The sequence below is a fragment of the Equus quagga genome, chromosome 10 (assembly GCF_021613505.1).
Source record: "Equus quagga isolate Etosha38 chromosome 10, UCLA_HA_Equagga_1.0, whole genome shotgun sequence".
In the NCBI taxonomy this organism is placed as follows: Eukaryota; Metazoa; Chordata; class Mammalia; order Perissodactyla; family Equidae; genus Equus; species Equus quagga.
Genome location: NC_060276.1, coordinates 796650 through 813735, shown reverse-complemented (window position 1 = coordinate 813735; position 17086 = coordinate 796650). Strand labels below are relative to the sequence as shown.

The window sequence follows — 17086 nt, the reverse complement described above, 5'->3', positions numbered from 1 at the left end:
CTATCTATCTATCTATCTATCTATCTATCTAGATTTAGAAGTAGATGTATTCATCCATTCACTCCTGGGCAGTGTCCAATGGTCTACTCAAGAGCCTAGAGGAAAAACGACTGGAAGATCAGAGACAAGGAAGGTAGAGGCTTGTAGATGAACATATGTCTCATAAGACAGGGAGTGTTTCTTACAAAATAATATAAAGTAACATTTTAATTTACTTCATCCTTTCTAAGAGGTCAGTAGAAACTCTGATAAGTGTTAGTTACTGAGTGGCTTCAAATGAGGGAAGTACTGAGAAAGGGAAACTTCCTTGTGTAGCAACTAGAATTTCAAAACACTCACATGACGTTGAGTCACATGGCATCGCTATTAAAGCAGAATTGTCTAAGATAGGGTTGTATTTAGAAAATTGACTTGTGATACCTGGGGGCACAGAACTCCACATAACTTCAAGGTACTCTACCTCAGGTGATCCCACAATACAGTTAACACTTCATCAGTATGGGGGCAGCCCGGCATACAGACACCAGGTAGCAATGAAAAGGAGGCTCTGAGGATAATCTTAAAGATATATTGTCAAGCAGGAAAAAAAAAAGGACAGAGTGAGGAAAGGTATGCTATTATCAGCATAAACAGTGAAAAAAATGAATACATTTATATTTGCGTGTAAATGCATATGCTGTCTCTGGAAGTGGTTGCTCCTAGGGAAGAGAACTGGGTGACTACAGGATGGGGGTGAAGGAAATGCGGGCTGTCGTCATGAAGATGTTGCACCACTCTCTCTGTAGGGAGTGCTGAGATATCTTCAGAATCCTGAAAGACACCACTACAGAAAACGTTTGCATTCAAAATTTCGTGCATCCCTTCAGTTTTAATTAATTTCTATACAGGGAAATGAAGACATGTTATTCCTAAAAGCTCTACAAAGTACAATACTTTCTATTCTGGCGAGATAGAATTTTCCTCAGTGATTGTGATTCAGGTTCAAGTTGGCAGCCTGAGTACTTGGGTGTACCCTGGACTCTGCTAAATGAGAGCAAAGTGGGGAGGGAATTAGAAACCCACAAAAAAAGAAGAAAACATAAGGAAGTCATCAGGGATGAGAGATTTCAATAACTTTCTGGAAGACAGAAAGCAGATTGGGGGAATGGTCATTGTTCAAGCAGAGCTGAGACAGCAGAGCCTAGAATGTGCACAGAAGAGAAATCGGCCACTCTGCAGAGCACAGCAGGCTGGGGCTTGGAAGTCCCTGGACAGAGAAAGAAAGAAATGAGGCTTGGGGTGAAAGCATCTCCCAAAAAACTACCAATCTGGCCTTTAGCTCCACTTTCAAGGCAGGAAGAAGGAAGAAGGGCGAGGTCAGTGGCATTTGTCCCAGAACTTCTCCAGAGGACATATGTTCATGTCTCATCAGCCAGGGAGAAGTGAGACAAGCGAAAAGTGGGATAAAGCTGTTGGGTTGGCAACCAGTCATTACAACATAAAAACTGCTAACTTTCCCTTCATAGAATCTACCTACAGACAAGTCATGAAACAATTATAGTCAAAGAGCTGTAAGTGTCAACACTGTGACAATATTAAGATATACATATACATGGCAGAAGCTGAGAGAAGAAAAGAAATGAAGGGAAGGGGCCACTGAACTTGTCACTACAGTGAGTGGAACAATAAATGAAGGAATAAACGTATAATTTAAAGCTCCAGGTGTAACCAACAAGGCAGAAGTTGCAAACTGATGGCTCACAAATCTGTTTCATTCCAACCACATACTTTCGTTTCGGGAAGTAAAAATCAGGAGATTCCAATCTCTCATTAAAATCTCAGAATACTTGGCACCGTTGAACCTGTCTCCTCACAGGGCTACGGAAGGCTGGCCTTGCAGATGGGCACACGCTCTCCAGGCCATTCTGTACTGTTCCCTGGGATGGAAGTCAAGTTCGGCTGCTGATTCTCCTGCACCTGGGATGTTATTTTTCCTTACACACAAGTGGCTTCACTCACCTGATCCATGTAGGTTATACTAAAAGCACCTCTGGATGACTTTTTAAAAACTCATGTACCTGATGTAAAGGCACAGGCCCTTGAGTAACTAAAACAATTTTGCAAAGGAAGAAAGTAGAAGGACTCAGTTTACATAGTTTCGAGACTTACATAGTTATCAGCAATCAAGACTGTGTGCTATAGACACACAGATTCATAAAAGCAGAAATTGACAAACTGGACTTCTTAAAAATTAAAAACTTCTGCTCTATGAAAGTCTGTGTGAAGATGATAAAAAGACAAGCTATGGACTGGGAGAAACATTTGCAAACTGCACACGCAACAAAAGACTAGTACCTAGAATATATAAAGAATGTTCAATACTCAACAATAAAAACAATCTAATTAGAAAATGGGCAAAAGACAGGAACAAATATTCCACTAAGGAGGATATGTAAGGAAGGGTGGCAAATGAGGATATGAAAAGATGTGCAATACCATCAGCCATCAGGGAGAAATGCAAATGAACAGCATAATAAGATACTACTACATACCTGTCAGTTTAGTTGAGATTAAAGAAAGAGTGATAACACTAAACACTGACAAGGATGCAAAGAAAGTGAATCGCTCATCCATTGCTGTTGAGAATGTAAAATGGCACAACCATTCAGGAAGGGAGTTGAGCACTTTCTTAAAAAACTAAACAACTACCTCACAACCCAGCAAGGGCACCCCATGAGAAATGTTCACACAAAACCTGCACATGAAGGTTCATAAGAGGTTTATTCATAATAGCCAAAACCTGGAAACAACCAGAATGGCCTACAACAGGCGAACAGTTCAAGAGACTATGATCCATTCATACCATGGAACACATCTCACCAACAAAAAAAGGAGCAAACTATTAATACACACAACTTGGGATGGATCTCAAAGGCATTCTAAGGAGGGAAAAAAGCCAATCTCAAAAGGTTGCATATTATATGATTCCATTTATATAACACTCTTGTAAAAATGACAAAATTAAAGAGATGACGAGGATATTAATAGTTGCCATGGGTCGGGGGGTGAGGGGAGATGTAACTATGAAGGGGCAGCACCAGGGAACAGTTCTGTATTTTGATTGTGGTGGTGGTTACGTATATCCACACACGTGACAGGATGGCATAGAACTATACTCACACATTGTACCAAGGTCAATTCCATGGTTTTGATACTGTACTATTATTGCGCTCCTAGTAGAGTCAGTTGAGCTTACTGCATAAAATAACTAGCAAAATGGCTGGCAAACAGTGCTTGTTTGCAACGAAAGAACTATAACTAAGAGAGCTTGGTACTAAAAAATGGGTCCAGGCAACAGATCCTGGAGAAATATGCAATATACAGGACTGGTGTGCAGACTGAGATTTCCATTCATATTCTGGGATGGGAAAGTAAGAGGCCATGATACACCATGACCAAACAGTTCCTCAAAGCATTGCCCATGGTTACCTGGGACCATGTGGTTAAAACTCTTCAAAGCTAGTAGCTACTGCCACAGATCCATTTAAGAGGCATGAGATCAAATACCTCTTTAAGCAGATTCAAGAAAACTGGAATAAACACAGCGAAAAGAATTCCTTTTTCAAATTAACCATCTATACTATTTGTATGTTTTTACCATGTGCATGTATTATAGAGTGAATGTCTACGATGAAGAATTCCAGGGCACTGACTGAATGATTGCTGTGAAAAAATGATGAGCTCAAATCTCAAATTTCTGGCTTCAAAGCATGAAATAAAACTCAAGACCTTCCTTGACCCTGACTTACAAATCTCTTATCACTAGCAACTGTGGGGCTGAGAAAGCTGAAAACCAAACTCAGAAATTAATTCTATGGGCTTATCAGCCAAGATCATTTCTGTGTGTCGGTAACTACAGTAGGACACAGGTGGCCATGAAATCTGGAAACGTGGATCATATGATTTTATCATGTGCTATAATGTACCATCAATAAACCATCTATGATGATTCACCTGTGTTTCCAGACTTGATGGGCCCCTGCATAACGTTCTAAACAATGACAGATTCGAAAGTCTTAGTCCTGAGAACACAAAATGACCTTTGAAAGGGGGAGAAGCCTACACGATAGTGCACCTAGAACAGGCAGATAAACTACCACCCTTACATCATATTCTTCTTATTCAGCTTTATTAAAAGATTGCTTTTAACATGTCAGCCTTTAAATTAAGTACTCAGCAAAGCTTACCAGAGGCAGAACACATTCCAGCCAGAAAAGTTCAAGAGTTGCTATCCCAAAGGTTGGTCTTTCAAATGTGCTTATCCATCAAGTCGCCTTTGCGATGACTAAGAGTCACTATCACACTCACCCAGAAGTTGCAACTGATGACTAAGATAAATGGAAACCTCCAATGTGGTAACTAAAGAACTAACTCACAATAGTGAGGCCTCCAAAAGCAAATCTTTGCCACCATGAACCTGTGCCGGACCACCCTGTCTTCCTAAGACACACTCCCCAGGGCCTGTCTTCAGTGAAGCTTTCCTGGACTACTCAGAGAGGACCAGCTTGTCCTCAACCTCACCCTACAGCAAACTGCTTCAACTAGGCCCCTATATCTCCTCACTACAGAAAACCATAGGAGCAGGGATATGCAGGTATACACTTGATGTCTCTCTGTACACACACACACGGAGTAAAAGTGACTCCTTCATTCAATCTATAGGTCCGAGACTACATTAAACGCAGGAGATCTTGACGTAGTTAAGTCATGGTCTCTGACCTTCAGCAGCTCATGATAAGGAGGAATCATTCATTCACTCATTCATCCAACATAAACGAAAAATGGGGAAAATATCCCCCATCAAGTTTAAGATTGTCTTAGACTGTAAGCACTCAAGGGACACAGACCAAAGTTGTCAGCTTTCTTCAAAACTAGCAAATGGAGCTTCACAGTGGCTTTCTGAATGGTGTAGAGGATGGCATCCTCAGGGGGATGAGACCAAAGAGAAGTCTGCTCTTCAGTGGGAGGCGAAGACAGAAGAATCGAGATTCAGACACAAGCTCTGCCTGATGAAGTTGCATCCCAGTCTTCCTGCTACACAACTGGGCCAGACTGAGCTTAGGAGAAAGGGGAAGTTATCTGCTTTTGCCTCAGGATAACTAACTGATAGAGACTGACAACTTACACTCCAGTCTGTCCCACTTGTTCATCTACTCACCTGCCATGTACCAGGCACCTGTCCTGGCTCCTGATCCACTCTAACTTTTCTTGTTTCAGCAGCTGGTAATACAGTCCAGTGTGCCATATCTATGTTATTTGTTATTCTGTTTATTTTGTGTCCCCAATCTGGAACATAAGGCCCACACAAGCAGAGATCTTCATCTGGTTTATTCACTCATGCACCCAGGCACATAGGACAGTGCCCAGCTCTAAGTGATAACAGGAATGACTACCAAGGCAGATGCTACAATGTTTTTGAGTCATTACCACCATCATCACCACCAATGCAATGCAATTGGTAAGTGACATGAGCAATGGTGAAGAAATAATAAAAGTCAAAGGTACTAGATTCCAATCCACAGACTTTCCTTCATGACTTCAAAACCGCCACCCTCATCTCCAGTGGACATGGGAGGTCGCAGGGCTCTGGGGGGCCTGTCCCCAACCAATGACAAGGCAGGGTGGGAATGGCTCCGTTCAGATTCGGGAGAAACGAGGGAGTAAACTCCCGCCCATGACTCCATGTCTGGTCTTTGCTCTGCAGCCTCTTGGCCTTTAATCACACAAAGTTGCTAGAGTGGCAGCGCCTGCTGCTCTGAACGCCCTCGGAGGAAACAGCTGCATTGGGGTTCAAAGGGCAGAGGCAGCTGCTCAAAGGAAGTTGAGATTAAAAAAGAGATGAAAAACAAACTTGGCGGGGGTTGGGCGGTGGTGGGGTGAATAAGGCAGGGGCAACTCCAGTTGGCTTTCTCATACAAACAATGGGATTAGAGTGAGTGACAGTGAATGGAGGAGAGAACAAACATACGTTCAGCCTACTGTTGGGCTCTTTGCCAACCACTCCCATATGGAGTCTTAGGAGAAGGCCTGGCCAAGAAGGCGGCGATCCCCAAAGAGCGCAGACCCTGGGCACTGCAGACAGCTGCAGCCCCGGGCAAGCACCAACTCTTGGCCTGGCTGAGATCCTACTCCACTTGAGAGAAAAAACAAGGGAAACTAGGAGAAAACCAAGAGTGCTTCAAGGTATCAGAAAGAGATGAGCACTGTTTAACCACAGACAACAAGAGCTGGGGAAATGAATTGGGGAGAGAGGAAGGCCAAAGAGTCAAGATTTTCTGGCAGGCACTGTGTCAAAATCATACATTAACTAGGCATGTTGTTTCACAGGCACTAAATCTTTTGGAGAACACATACATCAATCCAAAGGCCAAGTCTCTAAAGATCCTTGTGCAAAGTGCTTTATCCACCCAACGTACTATGTACACAAGCCAAGGCTTCTCCCTCCGCTGAAGGTAAACAGGAAACCCAAGTAGCCCCACATAGAAAGAAGCACAGGACTGTGAAGCCATTAAACCAGCACCCAGACTGTGCACATAACACCCTCCGTGAAATCCTCAGTACCATTTTGCCATCAATATTCAGAGGGGCAAAATGGTTTAGAAACTTGTCAGAGGTTAAAGGACTAGTAAGTCTCAGACTCCAGGACTCAAATTAAGAGTATGGACTTCAGAGTTTGTGAGGGTTCAAGGAGAGAATGCAGGCACAGTGCCTCCCAAAACGTGCAGCACAGAGGCAGCCTTTATATGAGGAGGACAAAGGGGTATTTGGGGATGCAGCTCCCAAGTCATCTCCTCACCTGGGGTCCAAGCAACAAGAGGGCTTTTCCTCCATATGGCTTGGGCAAGGCGAGCTCTTTCAGAGCTAGAATCCCCCTAAGAGAACTAGTAACTTATCTAAGGAAGATTTATCGAGGTGCTTGGGAGAGAGCAGTGAGTAAGAGACAAGAACCCCACACTCACAAAGCTGGCATTCCAGTGGGCAGATTCAGCTACTAAACAATCCATTGGTTAGAGAGAATATTCAAAGATGATGATACATGCTATGGAGGAAAATAAAGCAGAAATGGGGCGAGGGGGTTTGCAATTCTAAGTAGGCCATGCAGGGAAGGCGACTTCTGAGCAAAAACCTATGTATGTGCTTTGCTCATGTATATGTCTTTAAATGAAGGAAAAAAAGAAAAAGTGAAGAATCAGAAAAGAAAATTCCATGTTGTAAAAGTTGTACTCTGGTTCCCTAATTCAGAGCTTTTCTTCCTGTTCCCCACCCCTGAGGTCACTTCCCCTCCCCCAGCCAATTTTGGAAATCTGGGGATTTACTCTGGCCTTTCTACACTCCACACCCAGAGTCCTCCTTTTTTAACAACACTGTAAGGTCTGAGCAATTCACTGCTTAGGAGAAAAATCTCTGCATCAATGAAATGTTAACTGATTACCCCTGATTTAAGGGAATTGATCTTGACCTGAAATACCTAATTCAGCGTCAGAGAACAAAAGAGTTAGAAAAGGTTATCTTCTTGAATTTAAAATATTGACTAGAATTTACATGATAAAACTCTAACCTCCTTAACTTCCAGTGGTCACAATGGGTATACCAAGTCCTTTACTTTTGAAAGGCAGTCATAAAGTTCCTTGAAGGGAAGGGCAGGGAAGGAGCCAGACAGGCTGAGACCACACCATGTACTGGGAAAAGTGGGGAGAGGACTAAATATTTTGAAAGTTACAGTTTATTTTCTATTATCCTTTCTGTGAAAAGAAAAACCTCAAATGGAAAAATTTCCTCCTCAAATGAAGCAACCAGATCCAAGTCTGGAGCAAAAGTTCTTCTTCAGGCAAAATCAGAGAGCATCAGGAGCAGCCTCACTGACAATGCACACCACAGACTGGCCAGACTCAACTTCTTGCCAGCCCAGAAGGTGCCACGCCTGGCAACAACCTCGATGTCTTTGCACAGGCAGTCCCCCTTGCCTGGAGTGCTATTTGCCAATTACATCCTAGAGACTGCACGACTCAGGCTCCGACAACTTCCTGACACCTCACACCTGCCTCTGTGTCCTTCCTTCCTTCCTTCTTGGCCCCAGCACCAAGCCTGTACACAGTAGGCAATCAACAATCCTGTGTCAGAATGACTGATTACCAGTATGGAGTAGAGTAATGCTGCATCTGATGGCCTAAGAATCAACAGACCGGTCTTCTCAGTAGAAACACACCTGGAGCCTGATTTATTGCTTAGGCCACTTGTTGACGTAGCATAGGCCCAAGAGAATTTTCAGGGATTCTCGACCTTGCTTCATTCAGGTCATGGGAAAAGTGCCGCTTCAAATACAACCGAAGAGAAAAAGCAGTGTTAGGAATTTTACAACCAATTCTATGTGCATTAATGGATACTGCCATAAAGAGCTTATAAAATTAGTTTCTCCAAGGAAGGAAATATACTTAAATACGGGAGACAGGCTACAGTTCAAACCTATTGCAAAATTATCTTCTGACAATACTTTTTCAATATTAGATGTGGACTATGATCAGAAGTGAAACTTTGGGTTTTGAGTCTTTAGAACTTTTCAGAAAGCAATCCCCTTAAATGAAGCCTTTAACAACATAATTTTATGAATTCCATTAAAGCTAACAACTTCCTCACAGGCTTTCCTGCCTCTTGGGAACATATAGGAAGTATAGGAAAACGTGCTGACTGCTACTAGCCAGGCAGCTCTTAGGGTGATGTTGGATGTCCTAGTGTGGTTCAAAGTGCTTGACAAGCATTGCCTCGGGTAAACATCACCACAACCCTCCAAGCAGGTCCATTTTACAAAGAAGAGAAACCTAAGGCACAGAGAGCTTCAGCAGCTTGCTCAGGGCCACAGTGAGTGAAAGGCAGAACCTAGTGTTGGCAGCAAAGACTAGAAAGAGCCTCAAAGAGAAGGTGAACCTTAAGAAATAAGAATTAGCAGGTTCGTGGGATCAAGCCACCCCTCACCATGCGGAGATTCTCCCCCTGATGTCCACACCTTAGTAGAGTGGGATGCTATTTCATTCAGGAATTTAGCAAGTTTTCTTATTTCACCTTCTTGGAATCCTTGAATAACACCAAAACAAACTGCCTAATTGGTGGACTGCAGCCAGTATTTTAGGGTAAACTCACGGCTTCACAAAAACTACTGTTTACTCAGAGGATGCGCCCACAACATAACTCTTGTAGTGATGAGGCCTCTTTTCAACAAGGCAAACAATCTCTCCAGCCAGCCCACAAGGAGCAGATAGGTTTACACAAGGTCTGGTCATTGAGTTATAGACGGGGCTCAGGTCGTGCTGAGGGAAAGAAGCCAGAGGGAAAGGACTGCACATAGCTGGATTCCGTTTATAAGGTAGTCTTGAACAGGCAAAATGATAGTGTCAGAAAGCAGATCCATTTCCAGGGTGGTTTCCCAGTTTCCAGAGGGCAGGGGGGAGTGACTGTAGAGGACCTCAAGGGAACTTTCTGGAGTGATGCAAATGTTCTATATCATGATTTTGGTGATGGTTACATGACTGTATGCATTTGTCAAATCTCATCAAACTGCACAATTAAATTTGTGAGTTAAATGTATGCTAATTATACCTCAAGAAAGCTGCCCAAAGTCAATTTAATAAAGAGGTTTTTTGAAAAAGTTAAGGCTCAGCCAAGTGAGCTGATTATGGGGAAGAAAAAATATCACGTGTCCAAGCTTATGCGGAACCAGGTAGTTTCAGACCCTGATTCCCTGCTAGTGCACATTCCACAGCATAACTTCCAATTTTGTCTTGTCATCTGAATAAGAATGGCATCTTCCCCACCTGTTCACTGCGGCACTCCTTTCTGCCTAGAGTATGGTGATCATGATTTGTATGAACACCACACTGAGTGCAGTATAAAGGAGAGGCAAAGTGGTGGAGCAGAAAGTAACAGTGAGCTTTGACTCTGCAGGTACAAAATCTAGCCTCAGTTCTGAGGCTCTGTTTGCCTTACCTCATAGATCTTCAGTTTGGTCATCTATGAAAGCAGAAGGTTATGTTAAATCTCTAAACCTCTTCAGTCATTTACTAATTCAGCAAACATTTATGAGGACCCATGTATTAGGCATTTAAAATTTAAAAAGTGTGCATGAAACCGCCTTGCCCTGGAAGATCTCTAAGTCTAGGAAAGAGATTCACGCTGTGACTTCTGAGGCTGGGTCATCAAAGGTAACACAGCCTCTGCCTGGCTCTCTCTCTGTGTCTCTGTGGATATTCACTGTTGATGCCTGGCCACCAGGAAGGGCTGCTGCTCTGTCCTCTGGCTGATGGCTTCAACTGAGAGCCAGCCTCAGCCTCCAGACGAGTGAGTGAGTGAGTGAACACTCTGGTGGCTTTGCCCAAGGGCCTGAGAGACTCTGAGTGACAAGCTTACCTTGCTGGGTCCAACCCACATCCAGAATTATGAGAGATAATAAGAAAATGATCAACCTCTCCTCTGGACATCTTTGAAGGTAGAGGTTAACAGCTATTAACCAGCCATCACAGGAATCTGGAGGGCAGAATTACCTCTGAAATCCTTGGATTCCTTGTCCCCCCACAAGGACACACAGGCCATTTCACTTGCACGCTACACAAGGGGCCTTGCCTAAATGCAGAGGGACAGTGAGTGAGCACTTTAGAGCCAGATTTGGCTTTTATAACCCTTTCTGGTGACCCAAATACAAGCATTTCAACAACAACCCAGCCACTCTTGGATCTGTTCCTTAGAGTCTTTCTGTTACTCTGACTTCCGTCCACGAAGAAGTTTTCCTTGACCTTAGCAAGCGCTCTGTCCAGGTCGCGACCTCTCCTGATTCCCACCTAGAAGGGCTGCTGGGGCCAAGGACCCACCGCACCCGAAGCCCCGCGCGAATTCCGCTGGCCGCCACGGCCTCCACCCTGGGACAGGCCCCCTAAGGACAGGGCCACAGATGGGTGAGGTCCTGCGGCGGGCGGCGCGGCCTGGAGCTGAGTCTCGACCCCGCACACCGCGCCCTGGGGCCCCGCGGGGCCCGCTCACCTCGGGCCGGCTGCGCTTCTGCAGCAAGTGTTCCAGGTAGAGGTCGGAGAGCGCCGTGCGCATGCTGCCCCCGCCCTCGCCCTCGCTCGCCTTCAGCGTCATCTTGCAGGAGCCGGGACGCGGGAATGCAGTGACTCCGGGCCGAGCAGAGCCTGGAGTGCGAGCGCCCTGGGCCTGGGGAATGGTTGCGGCGGCGTGGACGCGGCGCGGCTGGGCCCGTCACCACCCCGCAGGCTGCGCGCCGGGCGGCGTGTGGGCGGAGCTCCGCCCACGCCCCGCCCGTGGACCCGCCCACGCCTCGGCCCCCGCGAAACCCGGCGTTGGGCGCCTGAGGGCCGCAAGGAGGCGCGGCTCTCGCCTCCGCCAAATCCCAGAGGGGTTGTGGGAATAAAGAAAACGGCGCCCAAACTGCGGAGGGCCCTCCAGCCTCGAGCTGGTTGAGCGTACCGACCACACCCTAGCCAAATTCGTGGGGATGGAAGGGAACCGCCCCTTCAACTGGAGGCTCTACCCGTAAGTCGATGCGGGCACAGGACGTTGCGAAAACGCCCTTAAGGCTCCCACGCTGCTGGTACCCTGTAATTTACATTGCTGTCTGCAGTTCACTGATGAAAGACCTGATTGCCTCCAACAGCAAACTGTTTTTAGTTGTCTGAGGCCACATCTCCTGCTGTTAGTGCCATAAAAATTTTGAGGGATCAGTGAAACCAAGGGAGCCGATATCCCTCAGGAGTCCTAGAGCAGGATTCCTTAGCATCCTAACGCCTTGATGGCGTTAAAACAGCAGTGTAAATGATGGAAGGCTTTTTGAACAAAACACACATTTACTGGGTTTACAGGGCTCAGGGTTGTTCACCATCTGTAAACACCTTTACCTGATTAAAAAACCTGGCCCCCTGTACCCCAAGCTAGTAACCTCACAGTATTATAAGCAGATCATTACTCTGTGTAATCTTATTTGGACTTTCCAGTAGCTCATACCCAAGAGGAGAAAATCCAAGGGCAAGAGTTTGGAGCTGGATCGCCCAGTTTTCTCTGCTAAGAAGCTTGAGGTCACATGATTGATGGCTCCCTTCCCCAAGATTACGCTAAAGGAACTGTAGAAGACTGAGACAGAGAGAAAGACCGAGAGAGAGAAAGAGCTATTGAAATTCAGTGTGATATTGGTTCAGGGATAGACTCATCAAGCAATGGGATAGATTAGAGAACGAAAACACACACTTGCATGTGTAGAACTGTGGTATATGATAGAGGTGGCATGTTAAGTAAGTAAAGAGGAACTTCACATTAGCTGAAGCTGGAAAATGGTTACTTATATTGAAAGGGATGAAACTGGAACCCTCCTCCATGCCACATGCAGAAAAAAAAATTGTATTCCAGATGGATTAAGGACTTAAATATCAAAAAACACAACTTTTAAGTCTTGTGACAGAAAACATCTGCAAGGAACTTTTAGATTTTGAGGTAGAGAAAGATTTCTTAAATAATGCAAACGAACCATTAACTATAAAACAGAATGTTGATGTTTCACTTTGTTAACAGTAACAACTTTTAGTCATCAAAAGACAAAGTAAAAAGCAAAAAAGATCAGATGTGCATTGGGAGAAAATATTTTCAATACACACAAGTGACAAAGGATTTCTATTATGAATATATAAAGGACTACAATTTAATAAGAAAAACGCAAACAATACAGTAAAGAAATGGCTAAAAAGCATGAATAAACATTTCACAGATGGAGAAAAACATATGACCAATAAACATATGAACAGGTATTCAACTCATTAGTGATCAGGGAAACTACAATGAAATACCAATGTACACCCATTCAATTATCAAAAATTAAAATGTCTAACAATATCAAGTGCTGGAGAGGATGTGAATCTATATGAGTTCTTGAACATTGCTACTGGGAATCAAAACTAGTTACTAGTTAGGAAAACAGTTTTCCATTATCTTTTAAAACTGAATACGTATCTACCCTCTGAGCCAGCAATTCCACTCCTAGGTACATATATCCAGCAGAAATTCTTGAACTGGTACAACAATGGCGATGTACAACAATGTTCGTAAAAATGCTTTCGTTAATAGCAAAAACCTGTGGACAATTCAAATGCCCATCAATGTGGCATAGCCACACAATGGAATATTATGGAAACAAGAAGAAAACAAATCAGAAGTACATACATATATACAATAGAGGAAAACACTTCCTCACCCCTTCCCACTCCCCAGAAGGAACAACCTTCCCCAGTTTTGTCTGAAACCTTCCAGGCCTTCCTCTACACACATACAAAATATTCAAAACTAGAGTTGCCTTGTTTGTTCAGGTAGAGAAACCGTGGTAAGCGTGGTCTTTCTCCTTCTCCTGAGCCAAACCATTCTTCCTTTCCCCAATTCCCCCTGAACCAGGCCTCCTCTGAAGCCCAAGACAAGATATTACAACTGGAAGATTGGTTTCTGCGTTCACTATAAAACAGAGCCTGAAGCAAAACATATGTGCTGAAGCTTTCCCGTAGGATGCAATCCCATGGGTGTATGAGTGAAGGAAAAAGGGAAGTGAGGCAGAGAGGGATGGAAAGAAACTATAAATTAGTGTGCTCCTGAGCTCACCATTGCTATTCAAGAAAATCCAGCGTCTTTCTCAGTCTCCCTAGATGCCTCCAGACATGCTGCATAGAACCATGGCATCTTGAAATGTCAAGCAAGGGAAAGGAATTGATCTGCCAGTTTGTTTTGGTCTCATCTCTTTCACTAGTCAAAGTTCACCCAGCCAGGCATTAATTTCCCCACACCTCTGAGTTGTGTTACCTGGGTCTTGGCCAGATGCTTTATTGTCTTTGTAGAATATTTAAAAACCCACAGATAAATTATAAAATTTAATAAATGCTATTAGTAAGGTTGCCAGCTACAGTCATTATACAGAAATCAATTTCATTTCTATACCCCAACAACAGACAGAAAATATAAGTTTAAAAGACACCATTCATTATGACATCTAAAATGATCAAATACCTTAGGAATAAATCTAACTCTCTATACTGTATGAAAACAATCATAAAACTCTATTGGAGGGGCCGGCCAGGTGGCACAGCGTTTAAGTTCGCACGTTCCGCTTCTTGGCTGCCCGGGGTTTGCCGGTTCGGATCCTGGGTGCGGACACGGCACTGCTTGGCATGCTATGCTGTGGTAGGCATCCCACATATAAAGCAGAGGAAGATGGGCATGGATGTTAGCTCAGGGCCAGGCTTCCTCAGCAAAAAGAGGAGGACTTGCAGTAGTTAGCTCAGGGATAATCTTCCTCAAAAAAAAAAAAAAAAAAAAACAACAACAAAACTCTATTGGAATCCATTAAAGAAGAGCCAACAAATGGAAACATAAGTCATGTTCATGATTTGAAAGACTCAATTTTATGAAGATGTCAGTTCTCCCAAAATTGGCTTATAGATTCAATGCAATTCCAATAAAAATCTCGAGATATGTTTTGTGAAACTTGACAATCTGGTTTTAAAATATGTGTGGAGTTATAAAGAACAAGAATAGGCAAAGCCCTCTAGAAAGCAAGGTGTGGGGACCTGTCTTCCAGATAGCAAGACCTGTAAGAAAGCTATGGTGATTAAGAGAGTGTGGCATAGGCAAAAAAATAGACAAATAGACCAATGAAACAGAAGAGAGACTAGAAAGGAATTTATGCATACTTATACACTTGGTAACATGACAAGTGACATTGCAGAGCAGTAGGGAAAGGACAGACTTGCACTGAGGGGCAGTAGTGGTACTGGGCATATTGGGGATTCATATTATCAAAACGGAAACCGAGACTGGTTACAGGTGAAGGCAAACACTTTATCCAAACTATTGCAGTTGGAAGAACTTCAGAGAGAGTAACTCCTTGAGCAAAATTTAGTTAAAGTTGTTATTGAGGCAAAGCTCAGGGTGGAAAAGTACTGGGAGAGTAAGTCAGCTGACTCAAGGTGGACGGTCACACAGCTTGTGTTTTTTTCAGCATTCTCAGGCCTTTTTCTGGTCAGCCAGTTCCAGTTCAGGGTGCTCATTGCTCAGAATCTGATTTTACTCCTTAGAATTTATTGCTTCTCGGAATTTATTGCAGCTATCTTCTTTTCTCAATTCCTAGAACTGCCTTTAAGCACAGAAATTCTGTTCAAAGTTCATGAGTGGAAAAATATAGCTTCTCACAATACCTGTATTTTAAAAAAGGAAATTGGACTTTACCTCACACCACACAAAAAATAATTCTGAGTAGCTTAAGGACTTAAATGTGAAAGGCAAAACTACAAAACTTCTAGAAGACAAATAGGAGACTTCCCTTATGACTTTGACATAGAAAATTATTTCTTAAACAGACGCCAAAAGCACTAACATAGAGGAAATGATTACCAAATTTGACTACATTAAAATAAATACTTCCACTCACCAAAATACATTATATCAAGAGTGAAAATACAATCCTCAAACTTGGAGAAGGTATTTTCCACATCTACAGCCTAGAAAACATTAAGATGCAGAATACATAAAGAATTCCTCTGGTCAATAAGGCATAGATGAAACTACAAATTACAAAAATGGGCAAAATTCATTAACAGGAATTTTGTAGAGGAGAAAGACAAATGATCCATGAACACATGAAAAGATCTTCAATCTCATCAGTTATCAAGGAAATGAAGGTAAGAAAACAATAAGATACAATTTTTCATCCACCAGATTAGCAAAAAAAGTGAAGGACTAGGGCCAGCCAGATGGTGTAGTGGTTAAATTCGTGTGTTGCACTTTGGCGGCCCGGGGTTCGCAGGTTCAGATCATGTGTGGAAACGTACAAACTGCTTGTCAAGCTATACTGTGGCAGCGTCCCATATACAAAATAGAGGAAGATTGGCACCCAGGTTAGCTCAGGGTTAATCTTCCTCACCAAGAAAAAAAAAAAAGAGTGAAAGTGAAAGACTGATGGTATTGCATGTTCTCAATGATGTGGGATGACGGGAACATCATACTCCTATTGATGGTAGGATGTAACTTGATGAAATCACTTTGAGACTGAGCTGGAGCCTGCACTTCCCTTGACCCAGCAAGTCAATCACAGGGTATATTCTTTAGAGAAACTCTCACTCATGTGCATGAGGAGACATGTCCAATAATATTTATAGAAGTTTTATTAAAAACCCAGAAACAATACAAATGTCCTTCTACAGTTGATGGTCTAAATGAGTAAGGCTCTCTTCACACAATAGGATGTTATACAGAATGGGTGAAACTACAAGCATCAGCGTGGGTGAGTCTCAAAATAAAACAAGTAAAAGAAGAAAATCAGAGAAGAATACATCCATATTATTTGTTTTTTTCTGCTTCTTCTTCTTCTTCTTCTTCTCCTCAAAGCCCCCCAGTACATAGTTGTATATTCTAGTTGCAGGTCCTTCTGGTTGTGCTACGTGGGACACTGCCTCAGCATGGCCTGATGAGCAGTGCCATGTCCGTGCCCAGGATCTGAACCGGAGAAACCCTGGGCTGCCAAAGCAGAGCACGTGAACTTAACCACTTGGCCACGGGGCCGGCCCCATGATTTAGTTTTTATAAAGTTTAAAAGCAGGCAAGGCTGTGGTGTTAGAAGACTGGGCAGGAGTTACCTTGGGGATGAGAAGGTATGGCGATGTGGAGGTAGAGGAGGACGACAACTTTGTTCACTCTGTGCTCCTTTCTGTAGGTATGTTATTCTTCAAGAATGAAGTTTAAAATTAAGAAAAGACAAAATTGTCCCATTTGCAACCACATGGATGGACCTTGAGGATATGATGTTAAGGAAAATAAGCTAGACAGAGAAAGACAAATACTGCATGATTTCACTCATATGTGGAAGATAACAAATACATGGTTAAAGAGAACAGATTAGTGGTTACCAGAGGCGAAGGGGGTTCGGGGGGTGGGCAAAAGGGATAAAGGGGCACATGTGTGTGGTGGTGGATAAAAATTAGACTACTGGAGGTAGGCACAATGAAGTGTATTCAGGAAT

General features: G+C 43.4%; 1 protein-coding gene and 1 long non-coding RNA gene across 2 annotated transcripts in view; both read right to left on the bottom strand.

The window, feature by feature from the left end:
• The window catches only part of MPP1 (MAGUK p55 scaffold protein 1), a 31507-nt gene extending 20201 nt beyond the window's left edge, over window positions 1–11306 (bottom strand). Inside the window, exon 1 of the mRNA XM_046674141.1 lies at window positions 11065–11306. Within this exon, the coding sequence (XP_046530097.1) occupies window positions 11065–11166 (102 nt within the window). The 5' untranslated portion in view covers window positions 11167–11306. The remainder of the gene's footprint in view (window positions 1–11064) is intronic.
• A 3089-nt stretch (window positions 11307–14395) lies between these two features.
• On the bottom strand, window positions 14396–16854 carry LOC124245270 (uncharacterized). The gene is made up of 3 exons (XR_006890255.1): window positions 16704–16854; window positions 15500–15569; window positions 14396–15266 (listed from the first exon to the last, which is right to left on the bottom strand). It is a non-coding gene; the product is annotated as an uncharacterized LOC124245270 (long non-coding RNA).
• Between the last annotated feature and the right edge of the window lie 232 nt (window positions 16855–17086).